This window comes from Scyliorhinus torazame, chromosome 6, assembly GCF_047496885.1.
Source record: "Scyliorhinus torazame isolate Kashiwa2021f chromosome 6, sScyTor2.1, whole genome shotgun sequence".
Lineage (NCBI taxonomy): Eukaryota > Metazoa > Chordata > Chondrichthyes > Carcharhiniformes > Scyliorhinidae > Scyliorhinus > Scyliorhinus torazame.
This window is the reverse complement of record NC_092712.1, coordinates 79,268,108-79,282,529: the sequence shown is the minus strand read 5'-3', so window position 1 is coordinate 79,282,529 and position 14,422 is coordinate 79,268,108. Positions and strand designations below refer to the sequence as shown.

Sequence of the window (14,422 nt, the reverse complement as noted above, 5' to 3'; positions counted from 1 at the left end):
CGACTAGGGGATTTTCACAGTAACTTCATTGCAGTGTTAATATAAACCTACTTGTGACACTAATAAAGATTGTATTATTATTTGTCCGGTTTAAACTCCATCTGCCCTCTCTCTGCTCAAGTCTCTAGCCGATGTAGATCCTGCTGTATCCTCTGACAATCCTCATCGCTATCCGCAATTCCACCAATATTTGTGTTGTCTGCGAACTTACTAATCGGACCAGTTACCTTTTCCTCCAAATCATTTGCATATACTACAAACCGCAAACGACCCAACAAAGATCCCTGTGGAACACCACAAGTCACAGCCCTCCATTCAGAAAAGCAGCCTTCCAATGCTACCTCTCTGTCATCTATGACCGAGCCAATTCTGTATCCACCTTGCCAGCTCCCCTCGGATCCCATGTGACTTCACCATTTGTACTAGTCTGCCATGAGGGGCCTTCACAAAGGCCTTGCTGAAGTCCATGTAGACAACATCCACTACCCTACCTTCATCAATCATCGTGGTCACTTCCTTGACAAAATTCGATCAAGTTAGTGAGGCACGACCTCCCCTTCTCAAAACCATGCTGCCTCTCACCAATATGTTTAAATGGGAGTAAATCCTGTCTCGAAGAATCCACTCCAATAATTTCCCTACCACTGGTGCAAGGCTTACCGGCCTGTAATTTCTTGTATTATCCTTGCTACCTTTCTTAAACAAAGGAACAACATAAGCTATTCTCCACTCCTCTGCGACCTCACCTGTAGCCAGTGAGGATACAAAGATTTCTGTCAAGGCCCCAGCAATTTCCTTCCTTGCTCCCTCAGTATTCTGGGGTAGATTCCATCAGGCCCTTGGGACATATCTAACACCACCTCATTTTTGGTCTCAATGTGACCCAGACTATCTACACACCCTTTCCCAGACTCATCATCTACCAAGTCCTTCTCTTTGGTGAATACCGATGCAAAAACTGTTGCTTCACGGCGCCAGGGCCCCAGGTTCGATTCCCAGCTTGGGTCACTGTGCGGAGTCTAAACGTTCTGCCTGTATCTGCATTGGTTTCCTCCAGGTGCTCCGGTTTCCTCCAGCAAGTTCCAAAAGACTTGCTGTGTGGTGAATTGGACGTTCTGAATTCTCCCTCGGGTGTACCCGAACAGTCTCCGAAGTGTGGCGACTAGGGGATTTTCAGAGTAACTTCATTGCAGTGTAAATGTAAGCTTACTTGTAACAATAATAAAGATTATTATTATTTAGTACCTCACCCATTTCCTCTGGCTCCCCACGTTGATTCCCTCCCCTGTCCTTGAGTGGACCAACCCATTCCCTAGCTACCTTGTGCTCTTTATATATGTATGAAAAGCCTTGGGATTTTTCTTAATCCTGTTTGCCAATTACTTTTAGCCCTCCTGATTCCTTGCTTAAGTTCCTCCCTACTTTCCTTGTATTCCTCACAGGCTTCATCTGCTCCCAGCCTTCTAGCCCTACATATGTTTCCTTTTTCTTTTGGACTAGGCTCACAATATCCCTCATTATGCAAGGTTCCCGAAACTTGCCGTACTTATCCTTCTTTTTCACGGGAACATACCGGTCCTGAAATCCAATCAAATGAAATTTGAAAGCTTCCTACATGCCAGATGTTGATTTACCCTCAAACATCCACCCCCAATCTAGATTCTTTGTTCCTGAATAATAATGTTATAATTAGCCATCCCTCAATTTTTTTTTTTTTTTCATTCATGGGATGTGGGCGTCACTGGTTTGGACAGCATTTATTGCCCATCCCTGAGGGCATTTAAGAATCAACCAAATTGCTGTGGATCTGGAGTCACATGTAGGCCAGACCAGGTCAACAGATTCCCCTCCTTAAAGGACATTAATGAACTAGATGGGTGTTTACGACAATTTCCAATTGCTTCATGGTCACCTTTTAGGCTTTTAATTCCAGATTGTTTTATTGAATTCAAATTTCACCATCTGCCATGGCAGGATTCGACTCTGGGTCCCTGGATTACTAATCCAGCGATAATACCATTATGCCACTGCCTCGCCTTCACCCGAGGACTACTTTTATCTTCATCCAACAGTACCTTAAAATTTACTGAATTATGGTCACTGTTCCCGAAATGCTCCCCTACTAAAACTTTGGCCACCTGGTCGGGCTCATTCCTCAATACCAGGTCCAGTATGGCCTCTTCCCTATTTGGACTATTTACATATTGTTTCAAGAAGCCCTCCTGATTGCTCCTTACAAACTCTGCCCCATCCAAGATCCTTGCACTGAGTCCCAGTCAATATAAGGGAAGTTAAAACCACCCACCACAACAACCCTGTTACTTTTACACTGTTCCAAAATCTGCGTACATATCTGCTCCTCTATCTCCCGCTGGCTATCGGAAGGACTGTAGTAAACCCCCAACATTGTGACTGCACCCTTCCTATTCCTGAGCTCCAGCCATATTGCCTCACATGAACCCTCTGAGGTGTCCTCCTGCAGTACAGCTGTGATATTCTCCTTAACCAGTCATGCAATTCCCCCACCCCTTTTACATCCCCCTCTATCCCACCTGAAACATCTAAATCCTGGAACGTTTAGCTGCCAATCCTGTCCCTCCCTCAACCAAGTCTCTGTAATGGCAACAACATCATATGCAACTATGTGTTATCATTTGAGTCTTGAAAAGATTAAACATGCCTGGGAAGGAAATCTTCAGATCTTTTATGCTTTGCAGTAAACTGGAGACACAGCAACATGTACTTTTATTTCACTTTTTAGCACATATGAAAACATTTATCTGCCTTTCTATTGCAGGTACAAAATGGAACTGGGATGATCAGGCCCTTCTCACAGTCTCTGGCGCAGTTCGGTCAGACTGCTACAGTCTCCACAGTCTCCACAGCCTGTGCTGGTGACCTACATCTTGGAAAGTCTTCCATTGCTGAGAATAGTTTACATACATGCCGCAAGTCAGCAGCAAAATCTGTTCTTCCTTCCCACAGCTCCCTTGCCGGTGCTGACATTTCCAGTGCAAGTATGCTTCCATCAGAACGCACACACTCTTCACAGGAAAAAACCCACGGGTTCATAGGAGGATACAAAGAGGGCACTGGGGATGACTACAAAAATGATGAAACAAAAGCGATGCTGCAGCAGAACAGCATATATGATTGTAACTTGACAGAAACTGATCTCCAAATATCCACTAGGAGGAGTGTGGACAGTAAACATGGAACCCCAGAAAGAGACAGCGGGAAGCAACTCAGTCCAGAAACCCTGCCTCAGGCTGCTGAAAGGAAAGAGGTTATGAAATCAGAGAACATACATGAGAGTTGGGAAAGCAGTGATGAAATTTTGAAAGTGGAACACGACATGCAGAACAAGCGAGCAGTTACAGGTAAATCTAAATTTTGTTGTGACTGTATAGCTAGTGACTTGAGCATTTGGTTGAGTGATTAACAGCCAACTCAAAACCTCAATGTAAATTCACAGAATGTCACAATTTGAGTGAGTGCTTTTTGAGACCCTAAGTTGTGCACAATCAGAAACACTTATACTGGGAAGAAAGTGATTAATTCTGACCTGCTGAGTCTTTCCAGCATTTTCTGATTTTAGAATTTCCAGCATCTGCAATATTTTACTTTTTTTTCCAGTGTTAACGATTAACTACTTAGCAGTTATTGTAAACCAACCTCTTTTTTAAAAATGACCATAAGATCCCCAGGCATCATGTCACTGTGAATCCATTCATCCCCTGAGTACAGGATTGAAAGTAAAATATGATTTGCCATCACAGAAACAGACCAGTCTTCCCAACTGGTCTATGCTAACGTTAATGATCCACGAGCCTCCTCTCATCCTATTTTATCTAACCCTACCAGCATGTCCTTCTATTCCTTTCTCCGTCATGTACTGATCTACATTTCTCGTAAATGCAGTTATTCTGTTCACTTCAACTGCTCATTGAAACACGGTTTCACATTCTAACCCCCCTCTGGGTAAAAGGATTAATCCATATTCCTGTATGTTGTATGCGATAACACAACTACATCACTCCCCAGAATCATTCAAAATATCAAAGAGTGTGGGCAGTTCTCCAGTTACAATTCAACTATTCTAAAACAAAAGAAATGTGCTGGATTCTCCAGTCACTGACGCCCAAAACACGTTTGGCGATCGGCCGGAGAATCCAAGTTCCCGACCAAATCGGGGGCGGCACCGCTTTCGGGATGTGCCGCCCTCCCAAAGTGGCATACTCTCCGGATACGCCGCGCGACGTATCGACAGCCTCAGGACATTGCCTGAGGTCGCCCCTGACCGGCCGAGTTCCGGACGGCATGGGTCTCTCCATGGTTTTATCCATCGGGAACTCGGTGTGACGACTGCGGACTCAGTCCAGCACCACCACAGTCAGGGGAGGACTGATCCACGGGCAGGGTGGACTTTACCAGGGGCTGAGGGCACTGTTGGGGGGGTGGTCCGGGGCACGTGAGCCGGCCAAAGTGGGGGCACTATTTCGCAGGCCAGGTCCACGAGCAGCCGACACCATGTTGCATGGCGCGGCCGCTGCTGTGCGTATGCGCGGCCACAGACCCAGCAATAGGGGCTGTTTAGCACAGGGCTAAATTGCTAGCTTTGAAAGCAGACCAAGGCAGGCTAGCAGCACGGTTCAATTCCCGTAACAGCCTCCCCGAACAGGCGCCGGAAATGTGGCGACTAGGGGCTTTTCTCACTAACTTCATTTGAAGCCTACTTGTGACAATAAGCGATTTTCATTTTTTCATTTCATTTCATTTTTAATTCTCTGGGCTGTATCGGCAGCTAGAGCCAGGTGCTCTACACTGCCAGCATGCTAGCACCAGCCAAACGGAGGATCGGTGGCTGTTTTGCAAGAGATTTCTGGGTGTAAAACGCCGGTGTGAGGACATAGCCTCTCAATCGGAGAATCCAGCCCATATTCTTTACGCTGGCCATATCTTGGTATGGTTAGGGTACAGTTTTTGATACCTTGTTGGACAGGTCATGCTGAAATTTACCACCCTGCACGAAAAGAACTTCTTTACATCTCCACTGGATCTTAGCCGGTATATAGGCTGGCTTCACCAGCTGGGACAACGTTCCTGGATAAATGAATTTTGTAAAGTTGCTTACTTTTCTAATTTCAGACACTGCCCATCCCAGTACCAGTTCAGTAATGCGATGACCTGGTTAGCCACACCTCCCACAATCCACTGGGTATATGTCAAGCATCTTATGACTCTTTAACTCCAGGTACTGTTGTTGGACCAACTAATTGTGGTCTGGTCTGAGTCTCCCAACAAAATCTGTGACATAGCCGTCCCTTACTGCCACCCTTCTCTGTTTACAAGTAATTCACCCTCAGACTGGTTACAGGAAGCATACCATGGTGGATTTGGCCCCTAGCCTAGAAAATGGCCTTTTTTTTTCATTTAATTATTCATGGGATGTGTGCATCGCTGGTAAGACCAGCATTTATTGCACATCCCTAATTGCTCTAGAGAAGGTGGTGATGAGCTGCCTTCTTAAGCTGCTGCAGTTTCTGTGGTGTATGCACACTGACAGTGCTGTTGGAAAGGGAGTTCCAGGATTTTGATCCAGCAACAGTGAAGGAAAGGTGATATAGTTCCAAGACAGGATGATGCGTGGCTTGGAGGGGAGCTTGTGGATGGTTGTGTTTCCATGCATCTGCTGCCCTCTCCTTCTCTGGGGTAGAGTAGCGAGTTGCTGCAGTGCATCTTTCAGGTGGTACACACTGCTGCCACTGTGCAACAGTGGTGGAGGAAATGAATGTTTAAGATTGTGGCTGGGGTGCCAATCCAGCAGGCTGTTTTATATTGAATGGTGTCAAGCTTCACGAGTGTTGTTGGAGCTGCACTCACCCAGGCAAGTGGAGAGTATTCCCTCACACTCCTGACTTGTGCCTTCTAGGTGACAGGCTTTGAAGTAGGATTCTTGGCCTCTGACCTAATCTTGTAGCCATAGTATTTCTATGGCTAGTCCAGTTCAGTTTCTGGTCAATGACATCCCCATGATGTTGAAAGAGGGGGGTTTCAGTGATGCCACCAAATCAAAGGAGATGGCTATATTCTCTCTTGTTGGAGATAATCATTGCCTGGCACTTGTGGCTTAAATGTTATTTGCCACTTATCAGTCCAAGCCTGAATGTTGTTCAGGCCTTGCTGTATACGGATACAGATTGCTTCAGTATCTAAGGATCACAAATGGTGTTGAACATTGTACAATCATCATCGAACATTCCACTTCTGACCTTATTTTGGAGAGAAGGTCATTGTTGAAGCAGCAGAAGATGGTTGGGACACTACCCCTGAGGAACTCCTGCAGCGATGTTCCGAGACTGAGATGATTGACCCCCAGCAACCACAATATCTTCCTTTATGCTAGATATGTCTACAACCAGCGCATAATTTCCCCCTGATTCCCATTCCCTTAAGTTTTGCTAAGGCTCCTTTCTGACACACTCAGTCAAATGCTGTCTTGATGTCAAGGGCAGTCACTCTCGCACCACTCCCCTTGCTGGAGTTCAACTCTTTTGTCCCAAACTGAATATCAATGAGCAGGTTGTTGAGCAGATGCCACTCAATAGCATTGTTGATGACCCCTTCAATCACTTTGATCAACAGTAGACTGATGGGTAGTAATTGGCCAAGTTGGATTTGTCCTGCATTTTGTGGACATGGCATATCTGGACAGTTTTCCATATTGCCAGCTAGATGCCAGTGTTGTGGCTGTATTGGAACACCTTTACTCGTGCCATGACCAGTTCTGGAGCACTCGTCTCCAGTACTGTAGCTGTCAGGGTCCATTGCCTTTACTGTATTCAGTGCCTTCAGCTGTTTCTTGATGTCACGTGGAGTGAATCGAATTGGTTCAAGACTGGTCTCCAAGATGGCTGGGGACCTTGGGAGGCCGAGAGGGTTCCTCCACTCAGTACTTCTGGCTGAAGCTGGTTGCAAATACTTTGGCCTGGTCTTTTGCACTGATATGCTATGTTCCCTCATCATTGAGGATGTGGATGTCTGTGGAGCCACCTCCCATTAGTTGTTTAATTATCCACCATCCATGATGTGGTAAGACTGTCATCTTAGAACTTGGATTTTATTTGTTGGTTGTGGGATTGCTTAGCTCTGTCTAGCGCATGCTGCTTTCGCTGCTTTATATGCGAGTAGTCCTGCGCTGTAGCTTCACCATCATCTTCGGTATGTCTGGTGCTACTTCTGACTTTGTTAACCCTGGTTTAATGAGGATTGCAGGAGGACTCCACAAATATTCCCAGTAGCCATAACTGGCATGAGATAGGAGAGGTCTTGAATGAGTACTTTTCTTCTGTATTTACAAATGAGAGGGGCGATATTGTTGGAGAGGACAGTGTGAAACAGATTGGTAAGCTCGAGGAAATACTTGTTAGGAAGGAAGATGTGTTGGGCATTTTGAAAAACTTGAGGATAGACAAGTCCCCCGGGCCTGACGGGATATATCCAAGGATTCTATGGGAAGCAAGAGATGAAATTGCAGAGCCGTTGGCAATTATCTTTTCGTCCTCACTGTCAACAGGGGTGGTACCAGGGGATTGGAGAGTGGCGAATGTCGTGCCCCTGTTCAAAAAAGGAACTAGGGATAACCCTGGGAATTACAGGCCAGTTAGTCTTACTTCGGTGGTAGGCAAAGTAATGGAAAGGGTGCTGAAGGATAGGATTTCTGAGCATCTGGAAAGACACTGCTTGATTAGGGATAGTCAGCACGGATTTGTGAGGGATAGGTCTTGCCTTACAAATCTTATTGAATTCTTTGAGGAGGTGACCAAGCATGTGGATGAAGGTAAAGCAGTGGATGTAGTGTACATGGATTTTAGTAAGGCATTTGATAAAGTTCCCCATGGTAGGCTTCTGCACAAAGTAAGGAGGCATGGGATAGTGGGAAATTTGGCTAGTTGGATAACGAACTGGCTAACCGATAGAAGTCAGAGAGTGGTGGTGGATGGCAAATATTCAGCCTGGATCCCAGTTACCAGTGGTGTACCGCAGGGATCAGTTCTGGGTCCTCTGCTGTTTGTGATTTTCATTAATGACTTGGATGAGGGAGTTGAAGGGTGGGTCAGTAAATTTGCAGACGATACGAAGATTGGTGGAGTTGTGGATAGTAAGGAGGGCTGTTGTCGGCTGCAAAGAGACATAGATAGGATGCAGAGCTGTGCTGAGAAGTGGCAGATGGAGTTTAACCCTGAAAAGTGTGAGGTTGTCCATTTTGGAAGGACAAATATGAATGCGGAATACAGGGTTAACGGTAGAGTTCTTGGCATTGTGGAGGAGCAGAGAGACCTTGGGGTCTATGTTCATACATCTTTGAAAGTTGCCACTCAAGTGGATAGAGCTGTGAAGAAGGCCTATGGTGTGCTCGCGTTCATTAACAGAGGGATTGAATTTAAGAGCCGTGAGGTGATGATGCAGCTGTACAAAACTTTGGTAAGGCCACATTTGGAGTACTGTGTACAGTTCTGGTCGCCTCATTTTAGGAAGGATGTGGAAGCTCTGGAAAAGGTGCAAAGAAGATTTACCAGGATGTTGCCTGGAATGGAGAGTAGGTCTTACGAGGAAAGGTTGAGGGTGCTAGGCCTTTTCTCATTAGAGCGGAGAAGGATGAGGGGCAACTTGATAGAGGTTTATAAGATGATATGGGGAATAGATAGAGTAGACAGTCAGAGACTTTTTCCCCAGGTGGAACACACCATTACAAGGGGACATAAATTTAAGGTGAAAGGTGGAAGATATAGGAGGGATATCAGAGGTAGGTTCTTTACCCAGAGAGTAGTGGGGGCATGGAATGCACTGCCTGTGGAAGTAGTTGAGTCGGAAACATTAGGGACCTTCAAGCAGCTGTTGGATAGGTACATGGATTACGGGAAAATGATATAGTGTAGATTTATTTGTTCTTAAGGGCAGCACGGTAGCATTGTGGATAGCACAATTGCTTCACAGATCCATGGTCCCAGGTTCGATTCCGGCTTGGGTCATTGTCTGTGCAGAGTCTGCACGTCCTCCCCGTGTCTGCGTGGGTTTCCTCCGGGTGCTCCGGTTTCCTCCCACAGTCCAAAGATGTGCGGGTTAGGTGAATTGGCTAATGATAAATTGCCCTTAATGTCCAAATTGCCCTTGGTGTTGGGTGGAGGTGTTGAGTTTGGGTAGGGTGCTCTTTCCAAGAGCTGGTACAGACTCAAAGGGCCGAATGGCCTCCTTCTGCACTGTAAATTCAATGATAATCTATGATTAATCTAGGACAAAGGTTCGGCACAACATCGTGGGCCGAAGGGCCTGTTCTGTGCTGTATTTTCTATGTTCTATGTCAACAAGCTGCAGGGACTTCCCAGACCATCTCAAAGAACAATACAGCACTGGAACAGGCCCTTCGGCCCTCCAAGCCTGTACCGGTCATGATACCAACCATCTCCATCTCCACTGCCAATAACTAGTGATATTTACATAGCATCTTTAATAAAGTAAAACATCCCAAGGTATCTACAGAAGTATTACCAAACCAAATTTGACAACAAAATTCATGTTATCTTTTGAGAAACATCTGAAAGGAGAAAAGTGAAGCAAAGCGATTTAGGAAGGGAATTCCAAACCTTAAGTCATGGAGCCAGTGATGGACCTAGGCTACTGTATTTTTTCGCCCCTTTCACCCAGTACTGGGGATAGCTTTGCTTAAAATCCCACTTGAGTGAAGGTTCTCCTTGATGGAGGTCTCCTATTCTGCCCAGTGCCTCGGCCTGATTGGGTGACCTCATGGAGTTCCTCCATTTGGAGAAGGTCAAGTGCATCATTAAGGGTTCGGTAGAAGGGTCCTACCTAAGATGGCAGCCATTCATTTCCTTTTTTAAAGAGTTAGTCACTGTCAGTTGTTCAGGGGGTTTTAGTTTAATGTTGGGGGGTAAGATTGGATGTGCTCTTTTTACATTCTAACTTGAACCATCTGTTTTATATTATGTTAGTTTGGTATAATGAAAAATCTTTCAATATACCAAAAATCTTTTTTAAAAAGTAACAATTCACATCAGCGTATTTTAACTCTTGTCCTGCAGAAACTAAAGCCATTGAGAACAAATGTTAATAATACTTCCAACTATAATGTCAGGAAAAGAAGGTTTTCCTCTAATGCAGATGTTCTGTCTTTCAGAAAGGTTAATCAATTAAGCCTAATAATGCATGGTTTTGTTCAAGACAGTGGCATCATCCAAAGTTCAACCCGCTGAGCTCAGCCCTTGTCTTTATTTCTTCAACGCTGACAAAGAAGCCCTCAATTGCACAGTGTAATTAAAACAAATACAATTCTTCAAACTCAGACTTTACAGTACCTTTAAAGTAATTAAGCCATCAACACCAGTTCCTCGCAAACAGCTGCCTTAACTGTGAATTGTTCCACTCGCAGAAATTCACACTGAACTGTTTAACAAGGTGGTTAGATAACTTTCATAAATGTTGCTTTAAGCCAACATAAAACCCTGACAATTTTGTAGTATTGATCAGGACCTAATGTGGAGGGATTTGCAAACAATATGTGACTTTTAAAATCGAGGCGTTATTTAATCAGAACCTAACGTAGGTCAGCGTGGAGAGGAGGCGAAAAATGAAAATCGCATATTATCACAAGTAGGCTTCAAATGAAGTTACTGTGAAAAGCCCCTAGTCGCCACATTCCGGCGCCTCTTCGGGAGGCTGGTATGGGAATTGAACCGTGCTGCTGGCCTGCCTTGGTCTGCTTTCAAAGCCAGCAATTTAGCCCAGTGTGCTAAACCAGCTCATTTGGTCGGTAAATATGACTTTGTGCTAGTTAAAACAAAAGCAACAGCGTTTGGATGACCTTGAGTTTATGGAAGGTAGAATGTGGGAGGCCAGCCTAGAGTGCATTGAGATAGTCAGGTCTTTGAGGTATCAACGGCGTAGATCAGGATTTCAGCAACAGATGAGCTTAAGCGGAGCACAGTCAGGTGGTGTCCCAGGATTGGTGGGGGTGGGGGCTGGCTATGGTGATAATACATATGTATTCAAAAGCTAATTTCTGCCTTAGATATGAGACCAGATTTGTCAACAGCCTGGTTCATCCTCAAACTGTTGCCGGATGGAGTGAGTAGAATGGGAGTGGAAAGGGAATGGAATTTGTGGAGGGCATCCGAAACAATGAGTGGGATTTCCGCGGAATCGGCCACGGAGATGACCCGCCGTTGGCCGGCAGCGGGATCTTCTGGTCCCACTGTTTTCAAGAGGGTTTCCTGTTTAATGAACCGCTTGCCACCAGGAAAGCAATGACAGGGATGCGCTGTCAACGGGACTGAAGGATCTCGCTGGCGTGAACGGCTGCAAAGTTCCGACCAATGACTTCAATCTTCCTACCATTTAGTTGACAGGAATCTTTGCTCATCCACTACTGGATGTTGAAGAGCTGCATGCCAACTCAGAGACGACGAAAGGGTTGAAAGACATGGTGGCGAAGTAGAGCTGGGTGTCATAAGTGGATCTGGGAAAACTGACTGAGCTTTAAATGACGTTGCAGCAGGGCAGCTTATAAATGAGAGTAGGAGGAGGACACAAAATAAATGGAATGGGAAGAGAAGCCGCTACAGGTGATTCTCTGGCTGCAACTAGATAGGTAAGAGCAGAACCCAATGAGAACAATCCCATACAGCACAGGCGGCATGGTGGCACAGAGGTTAGCACTGCTGCCTCACAGCTCCAAGGACTTGGGTGCAATTCCAGCCTCGGGTGACTGGCTGTGTGGAGTCTGCCCGTTCTCCCTGTGTCTGCATGGGTTTCCTCCGGGTGCTCCGGTTTCCTCCCTCAGTCCAAAGATGTGCAGGTTAGGTGGATTGGCCATGCTAAGTTGCCCCGTCGTGTCCAAAAACTTAAGTGGGATTACTGGATTATGGGGATAGGGTGGAGGCATGGACCTAAGTAGGGTGCTATTTCCAAGGGCCAGTGCAGACTCGATGGGCCGAGTCTTCTGCACTGTAGGGATTCTATGAACAGTGTGCAGGCACTAGAGGAGGCTAGTGTTGTAATCCATGCCAAAGGTTGTAGACAAGATGGGCGATGGTTTGCCATTGTCACCACCTCAGGAAATTAGGGTTCCTGAGAGCACTGATCCACATTGAAAGGCTTTGATAGAGTGGGCGTGGAGAGGATGTCTCCACTAGTAGGAGAAACTAGAACCCGAGGGCACAGCCTCAGATTGAAGAGACAATCCATTAAAACTGAGATGGGGAATTTCCTCAGACAGGGGGTGGTGAATCTGTGGAACTCTTTGCTGCAGAAGGCTGTGGAGGCCAAATCACTGAATGTCTTTTAAGACAGACATGGCTAGGTTCTTGATTAATAAGGGGATCCGGGGTTATAGGGAGAAGGCAAGAGAATGGGGATAAGAAACCTATCAGCATCTATTGAATGGCAGAGCAGACCTGATGGGCCGAATGGCCTAATTCTGCTCCTATGTCTTATAATTTTATTTTTGTCAGTGCAGACTCAGTAATCACCATTTTATCAGTACTTTGGTAATGGGCTGGAAGGCTGGCAAAATGCCATGGGAAGACATTCAGGCAGCATTCAATGTCATCTTGATGCCATTCCATTTTGCCAGCTGTTATGGGCCAGGGTTTAGAGAACCCCAAAGTGTATCATGGAGTTCACCTGACCCACAACTTTTAATAGATTGTGGTATGGGGAGCACACTCTACAGGTGTGGTACAGCAGAAATGGAAAAGTATTTTTTAAAGCAAAACTATGTTTATTCTATGAACTCAAGTTAACCTTTTTAAAACATACAGTGAACATCTTAGCAACCATTAATTCAAATACAACCCCCAAAGAATACAACACTAAGTAATGCTTAATAACTTCCCAAACAACATCCAGAAGACAAAACAACATTTTAACAGAAGCACATTAGGTTTACATTCACTACTGAGAACATTTATAATTCTGAATTCACCAAATGATCAATAGATAGTCTTTTCATGGCAGAGAGAACAGCAGTACACCTGCTTTGTCTGGCTTCAGCTCCAACACTGAAAACAAAACAAAAACACACCCTGCCGCAAACAGCCTAAAACAAAAGTAAAAAGCTGACTGACAGCCCAGCTCCACCCACTCTCTGACATCACTGAAGTAATAAACACCCATTCCTTAAAGGTACTCTCACTACAGATATTTATATACACACCCATTTCTTAAAGGTACCCTCACATGACTCAGCGGTGTGATTGCTGGCAGGTTGCCTGCCCACCAGTGACCCAATTGATCTACTTAAGCAGCCAATTAATAGATACTTCCTGCCTCTACCATCATTTGTCCTGCATTGGGGGGGCCTGCAACTGCAATAGAGAGACTGTCTAATGAACCTGGTAGCCTCCATGCGACCTGTGGTGGGGTTCTTCTTTCTGGGCACTCCTGGCCCACGGGAAGCCTTCTGGTGGCAGTGGCGTTGCTTGTGAAAAACTAACCACAAACTCAGTGCTCCTCTCATCGCCAGGGCCTGCCTGGCCCCAGCATCCACAAGCCCCACTTACCCCTTTTTAAAGCCGCTGGGACATTGAGGTCCCCCTCTCCCTGAAACTGCAGTCAGCAATGGCCACCATTAGCCACCTGAGGCAGGGTCACTTACCACTTTTAATCCCAAGTGGTGGAGCTTCTGCCATCTTGGAAACATTCAGCCCATTTTTTTTTCACAGCTCTCCTCCCACAGCATTATGCAATCAAATTGTACCAGAGCTTCATGCAAAATACCTCTGAACAGAATTGTTAAAAATGTACAATAAATGGTTTGTGCAGGGAGTGACAAATGAAATTAAAATCGCTTATTGTCACAAGTAGGCTTCAATGAAGTTATTGTGAAAAGCCCCTAGTCGCCACATTCCGGCGCCTGTTCGGGGAGGCTGGTACAGGAATTGAACCGTGCTGCTGGCCTGCTTGGTCTGCTTTAAAAGTCAGCGATTTAGCCCTGTGTGCTAACGTTCACAGTAAAGCATTAATGGTGCTGCCCTGAGAGTAGCTACAGTATCTTGTAGATTTGAGCAATTGGGTAGAATGGGCCTGTACAATCTGGAGTTTAGAAGGAAAGGCGATCTCATCAAAACATTTAAGATTCTAAGAGTATTCGGAAAGTCGACGCTGATCTTGAGAGTCTTGATCTTCTGCCTGGAGAGGAATAGGGGATGGCCATTTACGACTGAGGTGAGTAGAGGGTTGCCAATCTTTGGAATTGTCAATCCCAGAGTTCTGTGAGCGCTCACTCATTGAAACTATCCAAGGCTGAAATCAGTCGATTTTTGGCATCCAAGAGATATTTGGATTGGGCAAGATGGATGAGGTCAAAGATCAGCTATGATCTTATTGAATGGAGAGCCAGGGAATG

General features: G+C 45.5%; 1 protein-coding gene across 14 annotated transcripts in view; it reads left to right on the top strand.

Annotated features, from left to right (window-relative positions):
- Positions 1–14,422, top strand: part of svila (supervillin a) — a 433,091-nt gene that overhangs the window by 288,052 nt on the left and 130,617 nt on the right. For all 14 annotated transcript variants that reach the window (XM_072508365.1, XM_072508366.1, XM_072508367.1 and 11 more), the window contains one exon: positions 2,798–3,380. In XM_072508365.1, coding sequence (XP_072364466.1) covers positions 2,798–3,380 — 583 coding nt within the window. The remainder of the gene's footprint in view (positions 1–2,797; positions 3,381–14,422) is intronic.